General features: G+C 41.3%; 1 protein-coding gene across 3 annotated transcripts in view; it reads left to right on the forward strand.

Annotated features, from left to right (window-relative positions):
- GLI3 (GLI family zinc finger 3) overlaps positions 1-15,654 on the forward strand; it is a 206,515-nt gene that overhangs the window by 59,728 nt on the left and 131,133 nt on the right. For 2 of the 3 annotated variants that reach the window (XM_063158228.1, XM_063158237.1), the window contains exon 3: positions 7,305-7,547. In XM_063158228.1, coding sequence (XP_063014298.1) covers positions 7,305-7,547 — 243 coding nt within the window. Of the gene's footprint in view, positions 1-3,160; positions 3,259-7,304; positions 7,548-15,654 lie in introns of those variants that run through there. The other variant, XM_063158244.1, reaches the window with a different exon arrangement.

The following is a 15,654-nucleotide window of genomic DNA, read 5'->3' on the forward strand; positions in this document are numbered from 1 at the left end:
TGTGGAAACGGGCTGGGAGAGGGCTTGTTCAGAAGTGAGGCTCTCACTTCTTCAGAGGCTGACCTTGCAAGTTGCTGAGAATTAGTCCCTCCATTAGCTTCCCAGAGACTCTGAGCCCTGCAGGTCTGGGCTGTGGCTGGGCAGCAGGGTTCAAGCTCCACGTCTGGGCTAATTGGTGGTTCAGCTGGGCAGCTGGAGAGGAACTTGGCCAACAGGATACTGCAGGAATCTGGCTGGAATCTGGCTCCCAGCAAGCAACTTCAGTAGCTTGTTCCGAAGAAGAGACTGGGATGGCTCAAGTGTCAGGTCAGTAACTTCAGGCACATGCCCAAATACTACTCTTTTTTTTTTTTTCCACATGTCTTGCATGATCAGCAAGATCATGTGAATAATGTGTAAGGCAGCCCAGCTGTGCCTCCTGCCCCCTTTGTCCGTCCTCTGAGGCTGAGTCCTGGGACTGACAAGGAAGTTTCCACAGCACTCTGCCTTTGTGTGTAGGTATCTGTGTCTACATCTGCCTCTTGTGTTTCCTCAGTAGGATTTTTTCAGCTTATATGAGATTTTTAGCATTTCCCTATCGATCTCATGGAGGGATTTGTAGATGCAGACTCTCAGTAAAATAAATACAGTAGGTCTTTGCTTGTATGAAATTTTAAAGGTGGCTTTATTTTACATAATTTCCTATATGTTTGTTTAGCTTCAGCTGGTTGTTTTTAGTTGGGAGTGGCTGGGGAGGTAACGAGCACTGTAAATTCATCTGAATTGAGATAAATTGAGATAAATACATTGCTGCTTAGAAGGCTCTCTCTGATTTAGGGGTCTAGAAAAGTTTACCTGAGTTTTTTAAGCTGCTTCGTGCCATTCTCAGGTTCCCCATCAGTCTTGGGGAAGAGTTACTCACACATTTGGAAAAGGCTGTGAGTGATGTTCTCCTGATAACAGTGCATTGCTGGTTTCGTGTTGGAGTGGTGTGAACTCCATACAGGCCCAGTTTTGTCTCGCCCAGGTCAGTGGGAGCTCTGCCATTGACTCAGGAATGCATGATCAGGCTCTGTTTCTAAAGTCATAGGCGCTGTATTGATGCACTGTGTTATGTCCTCTGTACTGTCAAAAAAAAAGAACTCAACCAAGCTGTGCAGCAGATGCAGCAAAAATGAAAGTATGTGTCATTTGAGGAAAACAAGGGAGTGTGAGTGGAGTATTAGGTAGGTATTGTAGGGACTGGGTCCTCTCTCTCCTTCATTGATAAATCCTTTCTCTTCCAGTGAAAGCTGAAGTTGACAACAAAAGAATATAACGTTTTTCAAAACAAACAAAATTACAAAAGAGGTGTGTATTCATATTCCACAGATCACAAATCAGTTCTTGGAAATTACTATACACAGGAAAAAGAAAAAATAACTGAGCTAAAAGTACATTTCCTACATTTCAAGTAGGAATAGAAAACTATAAATTTTCAGTGGTAAGCTCAGATAATGTATGTTATTTATAAGCACAAAAGGTTTGTATAAGATAGTCTTAAGTATTGCAAATAAAGTGAGTACAGTATTATCTAGCAGATTTTGTAGCCTCTTGTGTAAATGGAGTGTATTTTTAAAACCAATTATGAGCATCATCCTTCATATCTGTGTTAGTGTTTCCAGAGTGCTTCTTGTGCAGTTGCTCCACATGTAGGACAATAACAAACTTGGGACCAAGGGTGTCCAATTTAAGCTACTGTACTCACCCAAAACAAAATTTTGCTTACAACACATGCTGTTTTTAAAGGCAGGCACAATCCTACAGATCTGTTTCCTCCAATGTTGGTCTTAAGGTGGTCAGAGAGAAGTGAAAAGTGTGTGTATGCAAGAAGGTGCAGGTACAGGTGTCCTAATGAGCCTGGCAATTGCTCTATTGTGTCATTTCAAGGAAGAAAACATCAGGTGTCAAAAACTTAGCCTTTCTTAAATGAGAAGGAAATGGCTTTCTTACTTAGGTATCTGTTCTGTTAAGAATCTAAGTAGTCAATCTTTTTTGCATTCCACCTTCCCCCTTCCTTCTGGCTCACAGCATCTAAAATGCTGCTTTTCTGGGAAAGACTGATATTCTGATTTCAGTTTTGTAATTTAATGATGGAGAGTTTCCTTAGTAAACCAAATTTAGAGTACTAGAATGCTTATCTTATATCCAGACCTTGAACATAAAAGGCATTTTATACCAGCAATTGTTCATTTAATGAGCAATTGCAGAGTGCAGGACGGTTAAGGGATTGAGCTATATGCACCATTATTGCAAGAAGTATTCTGAAATACCAGAAATAGGACGTAAGCTCTGATCAGGGGGACTGTGAGCACAATTACCTTCTTTTCAAATCCTTCTGTGACACTGCGGGAGGAAAAAGGACTTTGAAACTTGAAAGGAAAGAGCTTGCTTTCAACCTCAAAAGCTAGGAGGAAAGGGCTCTGAAATTTGCTCAGTATTCCCAATTCACCATTAGCCTGTTTCTTCCTTTAGCCTCAAGGCATTCTCCGCTTTTTGAAAAGATGTTAAGAAATTCAGTCACAATAGAGAGCCTAGTTTTGAACATGTTTCACTCGGTCCATTGAGGTCTGGTCTTCAGCCTTTGTGTGGGGTGAATTGAGCTGAGCAGCAATCTGGTTGGGGAGAGGTGAATGAGCAGTCTCTGTGCAGTCACAAATTCTGGCAAAGAAAAGATTACCCTTTCCTTTATTTTACAATATGCATTCCTGTACAATCCTGCTAGTGGCAATATGCAGAGCCGAGCTTGTGCTTAGGTCAATATGGAGCACTTGGTTTATAGCGACTCTTGTTAAGTTTGTCTTGTAATTGAAGCTGCTGTTGACCTTGCTTGGAGACCATTTGTAAAACCGTTTATTTAGCATAAACTGAAATAATAAACCGTCCTTCTCTTAGGCTGATTGTGATAGGGTGACATTAGTTTGATTTAATGATTAGCCGCCTGACCCCTCAGCTAGAGAGAGCTGCTTGAATAGGGAGAGTTCACTAGGAAGCACACAGGAAGAATACTAATGAGCTTGTTAAATTTAGCATGGCACCAACCACTTTTAATTCCTCTAATGGGAGAAGCACTGCCTTTGAGAGAGAGGGAGGGAGATGGGGGCGGGGGGGTGGTGGGGGGGAGAAGGGAGAGGGAGAAAAAGAGGGAGGAATGCCCATGTCCTGGTAGCCAGAGAATTTTGGTCAAGAGAAGAGAAGAGCTTAGAGGGGAACATCAGGCAGGGTCTCTTGGACTGAGTTGTAAGTACCTTGTTTTTTTTCTCTTACTCTGCTGAAGTGCTGTCAGATCTCTCATGAGATAGCAGTGCTCTCTGAAAGTTGCAAGCAGAAATATGGTGATGAAACAATATATTAAGAGATTTAACTGGGCTGGTGTTGTCTTGTTTAATCAGGGGTGTTTCTGAAGTGTGTTGGGATTGACTTTTAGTGTGCTCTATCAATAGATTTAAACTTTTTTTTCAGTTGCTGACTTTAGGTGCTTTAAAGTAAAATAGCTTCTACTTTGTCTTGGTCTATGGTAAAAAAAGGCAAAAAAGTTCAACAGGTAAAGAAAGTTTAAAGGATTTTTGCCTTAGGTTTTGGCTTGTGCTGATTTTTTTAAAACTTTCTGAGTAAATTAGCTGTGCAATTAAAAGTGTGTTTACTCAGGCATGCTGTCCAGTGTGAGTTTTTTGAGAAAGCTTTTTGACTGAGTGAGAGGTGCTCCATTAAGTGAGGTGCTCAGCACTTCTAATAAAATTGGCTTCTGATCAAAATGGCAGGACTAAATCAGGCATTTCTCAGTGGATGTGAGAATCCTGGATTAAAGTGATCATTCAAGACTGGGCACTTCTAACATGTGTCTCTGGCTATTGGCTTGTTAAGTCAGAGAAAGGGTGTATGTGAAGAAAGAGAAGCTTATGCAGATTGCTCTTGGGCATGATCGCTTTTTTCTTTTCTTATTTAACCCTTCACTCTTACAGTGGCAAAAGGTGGGAGGAATTGTACTGGAGTTGGTGGGCTGCCACCAGCTTCATTGTTTACTTTGGCATTTGTCTCTCTGCAGCATTTTAATAAATCCAGATGCATCTTTTGACCCTAAAGCTGTTCACTTCTAAAACGTGAGCAGAGCAGTAACAGAACAGTTCTCACTTATTTGGCTGTAAAACCCCTTTGGCAGATGCTGCTGGAGAAGTGGGCTGTTTGCTTACTTTTTTGCTTTAGAATCCCACTTGTTGCCATGGTGGACAGTGTGTTTCTGTCAGTAATTTGGCCTGGCGCGCCTTGCCCGCACTTACTCTTGAAACTTTATTGAACGCTTCAGTTGAACCAGAACAAGATTAGACAGCTTTCCCCTTTTGGCACGCTGGAGTGGCTCGCCTGCCGTGAGAGCCGGCAGCTTCACTGCGAGAGGAGTTTCCCGCTCGGCGCTGGGGAGCTCCTGCAAACTGCTCGGCTCTTAGGGCTCGTAGCGTCCTGGAGCGTGGGTGCTGTCAAATTTCTCATCTGCCCCCATCACCAGCATCCCAGTGGTGTGGAGTCAGTGCTTAGCGAGCTGCTTGGCTGATGAATAAACCTTATTATTATGGCAAAAATGCCGTCGTGTTTAGTTAAATACTTGTGGGGCAACTTTTGTGTGGCAGAAAACATCCAGAAACTTTTGACTTGTAATGGCACATGGCAATAGCTTTATAATGGGAGAGAGATTGTTGATACAGAAGGAAAAATAGTTTTGTTTTCTTTTTTTATTTTAGTAACCAAAACAGAGAAAACCTTATTTAAACAAACCATGTTTTCCCTTTTGTTTCTAAATTACTGAAAGTAGGTTTTGAATTTAATTCAGCAATTAGAAAAATCAGCCTTTTCCATAACAGTCACTAGTACCTTGATTCATGACGTGTGCATGTTTTGAGAAGAAAAGTATAGAAGTGGAGCCCGCACATAAATGTCAGCTTCTTGTTGTATCCCAGGATGGCAGTTTTAACAAATATTATCTTTATATGGAAGAGTAAAAGAACTGAAATCCTATCTGATCATCTGAATGATTATACAGCCCCACAAATCACTCTAGCTTTCTTCTTTCTGAACTGTTGTAGCACTGGTTAGCTTGCTCTACTTAAGAGTCTGTCACAATTTCAAATGAAGTGTAATACCCTGTTTTTATAGGAGTTTACGTCTCATCAGTGAAAGTTCACTCTAGGTTGAAATTTAACATAAAAGACTCTGGCTAAAGAGAAACCTGATGGAAAATATATCTTTGGGCTGATTTTTTTTTTTGTTTTGTTATACAAGCGGGTTTCTAAAAACCTCATATAAGTTTTAAAGTTTTAGTCCCTGATTTGCAGTTCTCTAACGAAAACCAGCTTCAGTGTAAAAAGTTGAAACCTTAAACCCTGCTAATCCAGAGCAGGGACCAATGCCTGTGCATATTAATAAAAAGTAGGGAAGGGCAAAGGGTTTAAACTCTGTAATGTTGTTGTCTATTTCCATTAACTCTTTCTTCTCAGACCCAACCCTGGAAAAGCTCTATATGTAGAATTACTGGCTGCAAAAAGAATTCTGTCCCTGGAAGATGCTGATAAGTCAGCAACCCTGGTTGCTGTAATACTTGGAGATAGAAAAATAATTAAGTGCTCAATAGGCTATGCTGCTGAGTTTTTGTGTTGTTGCTACTTGGGGGGAGAGGAGGCAGAGAAAAAATTGGTTAGCATTTCATTCAAAGCAATGGTGTGGCTAATTTACACATATAATGGCCAGGTATCTGTATGTCCATAGCTTGTTTCTAATCTAATTTGTATAAAGGCACATAGGTTGAGTCACGCTGGTCAGCCTTGCTGAGTGTAGTCACCCAGTGAGTTGCTGGCTGCTGCTTTTGCTCTGTGAACAAGTACACCAGGGAAAGGTACAAGTGAAAACTTAGCCCTGACCTCAAATCTCTAACAACAGAAGTGCAGTCTTGGCGCTGGTGTCAATCATTCTTCCTTGCATGTGGATTGTAGAGTAAGAGCACTTGAGTTTTATTTCCTAAGGGTGTTTTCATTTCCTTTTCTAGTTACCATTTTTGTGCCCAGCATTTAATAATTTGAGATTCCTTGTGGACTTCTAGAACTGCAGAGCAACTTTGAAATGAAGAATCTTTATCAGTATTCCTTCAGGATGTATTGGTGTACGCTTGCACGTGCAGTGTGGTAGATGGAATAAGGCTGTACCTGGAGCATTGGTATTGGCCAAAGATTACAGGCAGCAAGCAGTCATGCTTGTTTAGAGAAACATCTGTATTTTAAACCAATAATGCAACTCAAGGAGAGCATTTACATTAGGGACCTATGTACCTAGCAAAGCCCATCTGCCACATGGCATGTGTGAAATGTAGCTAGGAGCTATTGATTTTGAGGAACAGAACCATTTTGTCTGCTTTTTGAAGGGTGTATGTAGTCCCTAGGGGTTAAAATTCTTGTGGGAGCAGTGGGTTGTTTTAGCACCTAGTCCTGGAGCTGTCTGCAAGGAAGACTGGTAGAGCCACGGTCAGGAGGCTCTTCTCCCCTTACAAGGCCTAGAGGCTTTCTCCAAACTAGGGCTTGGGTTTGATGCTCTTAGTTATGATTATTTTACCTCCAGCTTTTTCTTCCCCCTTGTTCATTAAGGGTTTGTGGCTTTGATTTTGTGGATATGGGAAAAAGAGGTAGGGGGAGTATATGCAGCCATCCTGCACGTGGTGACACTGTCAGAGCATGTGGCCTTGCTTGTGCCTGCCTGATGCTGCTGGTCCTGTATCTTGAGCAGTTGTATCCATTTATTGCTGCCCACCTTGGTTCTGATCACTGCCAACCTCCCTGCAAGGTTTCAGCCCCTCACACAGGCAAACCCCAGGGACCTGGAGCTGGGCTGCAGAGCTGTGGTGGGTGGCTGGGCGTGATTTAGGCCTGGCTGATGGGGTTCATCTTCTCCTCTGTGTGACAAATCATTTCTTGATTCCCCATCAGGGAGCTCCCAGTCTCCTTGTCCCAGAGGCAGGGAAACAGCAAGCCTCTGTCTGTTGCTGCACAATTGATAGCCGCGCTGGAGGAGCATCAGTGCATGGGTGACGGTGATCTACTGCTCAGCTGCTGCCGGCTCTGAACGGGCAAGCGTCCCCAGGCCATCCCTCACAGCCACACAGGCACCTCCTGTCACCAACTTACACCGGGAGGAGGAGGAGGGCAGCGGGGGGAGAACTTTTCTTTATTGTATTTGCTATAAATGGGCTAAAAGTGTGTGTCTCTCTTTTTTCTTCCCTTCTCTCTTTCTTCTCCCTCGTTTTTTTGCAGAGGATGAAAGTCCTGGGCAGACCTATCACAGAGAGAGAAGGAACGCGATCACAATGCAGCCGCAGGGTGGGCAAGGCCTCGGCAAGATCAGTGAAGAGCCTTCCACGTCGAGTGAGGAAAGGGCCTCATTAATCAAGAAGGAGATCCATGGATCTATATCGCACCTTCCCGAACCTTCCGTACCATACCGCGGGACACTCTTTACCATGGACCCCCGAAACGGCTACATGGACCCTCATTACCGTGAGTATTGATCGCTGCCTTATTTGCGGATGCAAAGTTGGAAGGCTGTCAAATTTAATGTGATTTTGTCACTTTACTTGTCCCTGGGGAGAACTGCTTTATCTGGAGGGAGTGGTGTTTGTGGTAAATGCAATCTCTTTTTTTTCCTGAAGTTAAAAACCAGGGTGCAGTTGCACTGCAGGTAGAAATTAGCGCAGGCCTCTGCAAAGTGACTTCCACAGGACATCTCATCTGTTGCTAATCCTCCTCAGCCATCCGGGGTTGTGTTCTGCTCCACCTCCTTAAAACATGAAGAAAAACGGGCCTCATTATAGCTAGCAGAGAAGGAAAATGAAACAGGCCTTAAAAATCCCTCTTTTAAAACAATGTTAAAGTATGTTATTGAGAGGAAGAAGGACTGTGTCCTGTACACTGAGAATTTGGGGAATTGGAAGGCTTAGTTGTGTGCTTTGGGACTCTTTGTTTTGTTTTGGAGGGTTTTTTTAGACATTCACAAGTGTGTTTGAGAATGCAGGCTTGATGGAGTGTTTTTGCAATTTTCTTTCCCAGCTATAGTTCCCTGAAGTTGTAAGGGGGAGGAAAAAAGGCAAATGGTTTCAACTTCTGAATTCTCACTCAGGCATTAATAAAAAAGTAAGAAATTAACTGACACTTGAACACAGATGTGGAGTGGATTTCTCCACAGGTGCAAAGTATGAAGGAGTTAAGCAATTTTTTTTTTCATCTGTTTCTAGTTTACCAAAAAAAGAGAAAAAAGATCATTTAGTTGTGTCGTAATGAAGTACATCTTGAGGTGTCAAGGCTTGTGCCTTTTGATTATAGATTTATCACCCAGTCAGGATACAGATTTGCCATTTAACCTTTCAGTCTCCAATTCCAGATGATAGGCTTAAGACCCACAAAGAGAGAGCAGTCTGCATTGGCTTTCCTTTTTTTTTAAACATCATTCAGAAATTTTAGTGTTTTAAGGCAAAAGGTCATTAGCCAGACGACTGATTAGTGAGGACAGCTGATTAGTGCATGTTTTTTTGCTAAAGAAAGTGCCAGGGATAAAAGCTAATTTTATCCCTTCATTAGTTGGGCTAGCAGCAAAGGGGAATGTTCACTCATCAGGGTGCAGATCAAAGTATGTCTTGCACAACCTTAAGTCTCACCAACCTCCTTTAAAAAAAAAAAAAAGAGCCCGATTGTTAATAAGGATGGAGGTATTATGAGAAAACGAACACTTGTTGTCTGTATAGTTTAGATCAGTATTTAGGAAAAAAGTTTGCAGTTAAGCTTTCGAGCTCTTTTTCAGTCTAGTCAGTTGGGTTTTGTACACCTTCCTCTCCTGCTCTCGTACAGACCTGCTCAAACCCTCTGGGGGAGTTACTCATCTCTCTGTTGAGGAGCACACAGTTGCTGCAGCACACCAGTGGCAGACTCCTGCCAGAGAGGCATGAATGTGCAGTGCAAGCGGCCAACTCGTGAGCAGCAGGGCATACAAGTATTACCCCGGGGGTTGGAGGCACCATTCCTAGCTTCTGGTTAGCAAATGCCCAAATCTGGCTTAAAAGAAACCCAACAAAACAAGCAAGTATTATTGGGGAAGCAAAATAGCTTCTCTTTGTAGGCAGTACAGCTGGGGAAAAATGAAATGTGTGACAAAAACAACCCTCAAAAACAACAAACCTTATGCTGCATTTAGTGGGGAAGATTGCCATTTTGACCATCTGACCAGCTGCCAGCTCAGCCATTAAATCTTGTTCAAAGTGTTACTGAAATTACTGAAGGTTCCAACAGAAGAAAAAGAACTGGTCAGTCAGGATGTGTCTGAATGGTCTGCAATGAGTTTATTTTGGTTTATTTTCCCAAATTCACCTTTTGACAAGGTTTGTCAAGATTTAATGAAGCTACTGTGTCTGTATTGTGACCATTAATGCTAGCTAGTTAGGCTGTGTGGGCTGCTAGCAAAACATTGATGTCAGAAGTTGGGAGAGCACCAGAAGTTCCCCACCATACAACAGCAGAGAAACAGGAGATGAGTTAATTTTAAATGAGCAACAAGATCTTAAAACAGAAATCTAAGTCAGAAAGCATCAGATGGACAGACCTGCTTCCCCCTCCTGTAATGAGTAGTACATTTGTATTCATTGATTTATAAGGTCCCTCAAGCTATTAATGTCATAAAAAGAGCCATCATGCTTTTATTTACCTTTAATAGCTATGATACAGAGAGACAACTAAAAAGACAAATGTCTAGTTAGATTTATAGGAAAGCAGACAATCTTACTGAAATTTTCATAGTGGCTGTATCATTTATATATGTAAGATATGCTTTCATCAGAGTGGTGACTGCATCAAGACTGACACTTTTAGTGGTCCATATGAAGAAGGCTGAATAATGTACACTGTAGCAACAGGTAAAGAACCAGAGAGGCTATTGTTTTCCTCTCTTAATTTCTTGCTAGTTTTGCTGGGCATGTGTATAGAAAATGTTTTAATTCAACATAGTTAGATGTGTAAACACTTACAGCAATTTCTTAGTTTCCCTGTGGTTGGAAAATATAGACCTCTCAAGATGCCTTCTATAATTCGTGCTTCTATTTATAGCCACTTTGTATTTAAAAGTGTGGGCAGGCTTCCTGTAACACAGGAAAAGGGAAAATAATTTTTTGAAGAAAGACATCTGTATGTTTTTATGACAAAAAAAGAAAAGGGTGTTTAAGTCAGTTGTGTGTAGAATGCATGTTCCTTCCATGAGCTGCAGTTATTAGAAACAACTTGAGTGCTTTGCATTTTTACATGTAAACACGTGTGTGTCTGTTTGTGCATTGCAGGATTTTTTTGTTTTAATTTTTTTCTAATTAAAATGACTGATGTTGTAAATGTTGGTAGTAATAGTTCCCATAAATGTGGAAGAAATCCCTCATTGAGGGGGAGTTTGCTCTCCTGCAGAGTGTGGGTGGGGATAGTGGTTGTGTTTCAAGTGAACCAGCTTTTCAAACAGCTGGGATGAAACATGCTATGGAGCTGGCAGCCCTTCTGCACCGCCAGAAAGCCCCTCAACCATTTAGCAACTGAGCCTGTGAATGTAGTCCCATGCTCAGCTCACAGCCTTCTATTCTCCAACAGATAAAAGGGAAAACACAGGCCTAACCCAGAAATTTTTCTTTTCTGTCTTTTTTGTTATGGATTTCTTAACCACTATTTAAACACAGCTCACAAAGGAAGAGGGAGATGCTGTTTTTGTTTGTTTAACTTCTAAAAACTTTTTTTTTCCTTTAAAAAGGCTTCAGGACAGATGACAGAAGAGCTGGAGTTACCTCCTTTGTTGAGGAGAGCAGAGTTACTGACCTTAATCACAGTGTTTCTTAAAAGGATTTAAAACCCTGAGTTTCTCAAACACTAATTCCAGTGGTAGTTGGAGCCCCTTGTTAATGTAAATTCCATCTCTAGAGTTGGGGCTGAGTCAGGGAAGATGGGGATAGCAACTTGCCTTTGTTATTTTCTTCCACAATTTTAATTTTCATGTAGATTTATGGCAGTGCTAAGACTGCCTGTCACAGAAGTCATTCCTCATGGAAAAAATGAATCATTCCTGATGTAAACACTTTGATTTAAAACATACTGCTGATATTCTTCCCTGGGTTACACAGTTCGTCTGAAAGAATTGTTAGTACCTAATTAGCAAAACCTGAAGAATTATCTTAAGCAAAAAGCAGTGACAGATCATTTGGCTCTGATCCAAATATTTATATGTACCAGAATGTACGGCCCTTGCAGGATTCTCTTTGTGCTAAATCACTTCATCTCAGTGAGGTTACACTAGCTGAAAGCAGGAACTTACTTTTTTCTTTTTTTTTTCCCTTTTCCTTTCCTTTTTTTCGCCTCTTCTTACCAAGGATTTATTTTGCTGGTGTTGAAGCTTCTGTATCTGTCTGGGGAAGTGGGAACTGCTTATTGCACATTTCACAGGATTAGCCCTCCAAAGGTATTGATTGCCCTCAGTTCCCACTGACTGTTCTTGGGCTTAGCTTTGTAAGGCCTGGGCCTTGCATAACTGCCCGAGTTAGATTACCCAGTGTTAGTGTCACCTCAAAATCAATTTGCAACATGAACGAAAGACCCCAGCAAGGAAAATACAATGCTGGTTCACTAGGTGCACTTGTTCATTTACTAGCTTTAATTTCTGTTGACAAGAATTCCCCTTCCTTCATATCCCCATTGGAAAGGAAAAGGGCGTGCGGAAAAAAAGGGGAATTCTGTTTCTAAAATGCAAACTGGAAACACTGTTTTAAACTGCAGTAACTGGAAAGCAATGACTTTTCATGGCAGTGACTCTTGAACCACAGTGGCCAGCTATGTGTGGCACATTTGACACTGAGAGCAGTCCAGGTCATCACCAGGAGATGGACTCATGGAAAGGGCCTGTAGAGGGGTAGGTGGTGGCCTCCTTTGTCATCTACCTGGCATAATTTGGGACTCAAGAGAGACAACTGAGGCACTTCTGGATAGCCCCAAAGCAGGCCCTTTTCTTATTTCCCCTCTAGTTTCCCAGTGTCTTTTGGTGACAGGAGACCAGGACAGCTTTTTGTAGAGTTTCTACCTGGCCTGGTTGAACAGTGGTAGGAAAATGTCGCTGGAGAATCTTTCTAGAGATTTAGGGCCAGAGTCTTTAAATACATATAGTTGCTCTTCAGTTTCAAACTGAGTTTAGCCTCTGAGAATCTGGGTCCTACTTCAACTCTGCAGCATTTTGCAGGGGAGAGGCTTGAGCACTCTAGTGACAAAACTCTCTACTGACAGTGATTTATGGGGTGGTTTCCAAATGTTGTCAAGTAGGAGTAGTTGAAAAAAGTAGAATCTAAAGCTTTTAATAGAACTCACAAGGAAAAAAGCCTCAGTTATAAAAGTGAATGTCAGACCGCTCATGTCAGCTGAGCAGCTGAAGTGTGGGTCTTAAAAAAAATTAGTGTGTTTGCAAAAACATTTTTGGGATTAAAAGTCTAAAATATAATAGTATCTTTCAATAGCTTCCAACAAAAAACATTACTGTTCTCAAATACAAACTTATGGTCAGAGGCAGCTTCAGTGTGAAATTTAGGAAGGTGCTGCAGACCTTGTAAGCTTAGCAGCTTCTAAGTTGAAACAGCTTCTCCAAGATGCCTTCCAACCCTCCCGTATTTTTTTTGAAACTGCTCATTACAAGTACTCCTGCCCATTTCTCCTGAGGCCTGTGAAATCAGCAGTGTCTCCTGTGCGATGGTCTCATATGGAAGTAACAACTGCACCTATAGGTTTGCAGTATGTAGATATGTTCTTCCTTCTTATGCATTTTTTTCTCTCCTCAGCACGAGACAGACTCCAGAACTGCCAGTATCTGGAAAGCTTTGAAGTGTAATGTGATTGAGCAATTGAAAGGTGAACTTGTAGGTTTGGGGGATTATTTTGTTAGTTTGGTTTTGGTTTTGCTATTTGTTTTGGGTTTTATTTTTTTGTTTTGTTTTGTTTTCTTTTTTGTTTGGTTTGAATTTTTTTTTTTTTGTTTGGCTTGGCTTGATTTGGTAGAATAGAATGTTGGAGATTTCTTATTTCTAAATAAGAAATAAGAAATTATAGAAATTATTTGTAGCTCTGTAATTCTGTTGGACTTCAAAATTCTAAAAATGTTTTGAGAAGCACATTAAAAATGTTATTTTAATGTCTCCTTGTTTCTTGTTTTGGTGTTCAAGTGCATCTAAGAAAGCTGTGGGATGAGGTTTTTATATGTGGTGGTTTTTTTGTTGTTGTTTGTTTTTTTAAAGAATGGGGAAGATGAAGACAGGACAAATACAAAAACACTAATGGATTTGATTTATTTTTTTCCAGCTAAAGCTTTTTTATCTGCTTTACAGTATGCATTTGTTGTATACTGCCTTCATAGAAAGAGACAGAATTCATTGCTCAGAGCCACAGAATCATGGTTAAGAACTGGAAAGAAAAAGCCAAGAAATAATGTAATCCATCTCTTGAGCATCAAGGCAGATCCACTGTCCCTAAATCAGGAGAGAGTGAAAAGCTTCTTCAAAGTTGTTGTATCCCTTGATACACGGACATTTGTCACAATGCTTTTAAAACAGAAGGTCTGTAGTGAGTTTGAGCTGATCTTGTGTGCCTACAATGTAGCTGGCATCAGCAGCTGGAAGGTTGGGAGAAAAGTGAGATGGTTCTCTTGCATTGGGGTTCTTCTCTCTGGGCAATGTTACTAGAGTGAATTTAATTGCCTAAGTTGAGATTGGCATTGAGTGCCATTTTCATGCCTGTGAGGATCCTAAGTGTGTGACTGCCAGCCTGGTTGACCCCTATATCGTGAGTCATATCTGTTAACAGATCTCATTCATACTCTGTATGAATGACCTGATATATCAGGGACTTAAGATGGCCCTGTTTGTCTGTATTTAGCCCAAAATTCTCAACTGTTGTGTCTTAAATGTAGAAAACAAACATTTAAATTGAGATTTTTTTGCTCCATCTCTGCTGTCATTGTCCAGCTTTTGTTAAGAAAACTGTAGCAATAAAGCAGTTGCAGAGTAGCTAATGTGTACAGGATGCTCCTCTGTCGTGATTCTCTTGTGTTAATTCTCTTTCATTCTGGGCGCTTGAGATCTGGGTGTGCCCTGTTTGTCATTGCTCTTGTCCCCTGGCCCTTGTGTGGGCACAGAAGGAGGGCATTGTGTCACAGAGGATGCCTCAGGTGGGCAGTGGAGTAATGGGAGCGTGTGGACACCATGGGCCTGCCCTCTGCATGGCATTGACCGTGGACTTGTCAAGGGGGGATTTGAAAGGCAACATGGGCCCTGTTGTCAAAGTGCAGCTTCAGGCTTGTCCCATGGATATCTCTCAGTACTGGCCTCCTGTTGGAACCCAGGGTTGAACAGGCCTTTACTTTTATGGCGGTTTCAATGCTTTGGTTGCTGAACCATTTTCAGGATTGCTGGCAGATACAGCTTTATTCCTATTGATTGAGCTCAGTACTTAGGAGGAGAGCCACTTATCCATAGCCTCTACTTCCTTTTATTCACACCTACCAGCACAATTGGCTTCCTCTTAGCCTGGCTCTTTACCTCTTAGTCTTGGTAGTTTACACAGCACTCTATAAACTCTTTATTAAAACACTGCTCAACTGGGGCTCTTGAGCTTGCTGAGTGGATCACATCTGAGTCTGGAGATCATGTTAGGAATGCTTACCCCTTCAGTCAGACTTATACTGACTACCTTTATTGATTTCTGATAATATAGCTTGCAGCCAAGGCAGAAAGCACCAGTGCAGAGAAGCAGTATTATCCTCAATATTTTGAGTATTCATAGCTGTGTTTTAAAGAGGACAGCTGCTGTGTTGCCATGTGGTCATTGGCATGTGTGGTGCTGGGTACACGGCAGCAGGAAAGGCAGTATGTGCGTGGGAATGTATGTATGTACAAGTTTGTACATCTTCATACTTCCTTTCAAAAGTAAGAGTTACCACTTACAAAACAGTCTTTCAATATTGCTTGCTTTAATGTTTTTTTTTTTATTGTCTTGCAGTTTTTTGGAGTTCAAAACAGATAGCTCACCAGATAACAGAATTGCTTTCTAATCTCAATTATGCTTCTTTCGTGTTTCACTCTGAATAAGGCGGTATAGAGGGTCCCCCATTGTTTATTCTAGCTTCTCTTTCAGTGCTGCCCTGAGCCATCATTTTTCTGAAACAGTTGAATGATGCTGATCCAGAACCCAGTGAATTCAATGAATCAACAGCTGCTGGCTTCAGTAAACTTTAAAATAATCCCCAGTTGCCTTAGATTCTACCCTTTTATCTTACCTGTTCTTCATGCTAGTTGCAATTTAAAATCCTGATTCCCAAGAATCCATGTTACCATTTTTCAGATGAAGAGGTGAACATTTTTATTCCTCCATTTACAGTCCCCACTAAAATAGCCAGTGGTAACAAGCCAAAAGTTATGGCACATGAAGTACTTCAAAATAAATGGCTGATTATGGTAATGGCTGAGTGTAACACCATACCAAGTGCTGAAGGAAATAACTAATGAGTTAAAATGTGTTGAACTGAATTTCATTCCAGCATGTCAGACTCCCTACTATGAAA

Source organism: Melospiza melodia, chromosome 1, assembly GCF_035770615.1.
Source record: "Melospiza melodia melodia isolate bMelMel2 chromosome 1, bMelMel2.pri, whole genome shotgun sequence".
NCBI classification, from domain to species: domain Eukaryota; kingdom Metazoa; phylum Chordata; class Aves; order Passeriformes; family Passerellidae; genus Melospiza; species Melospiza melodia.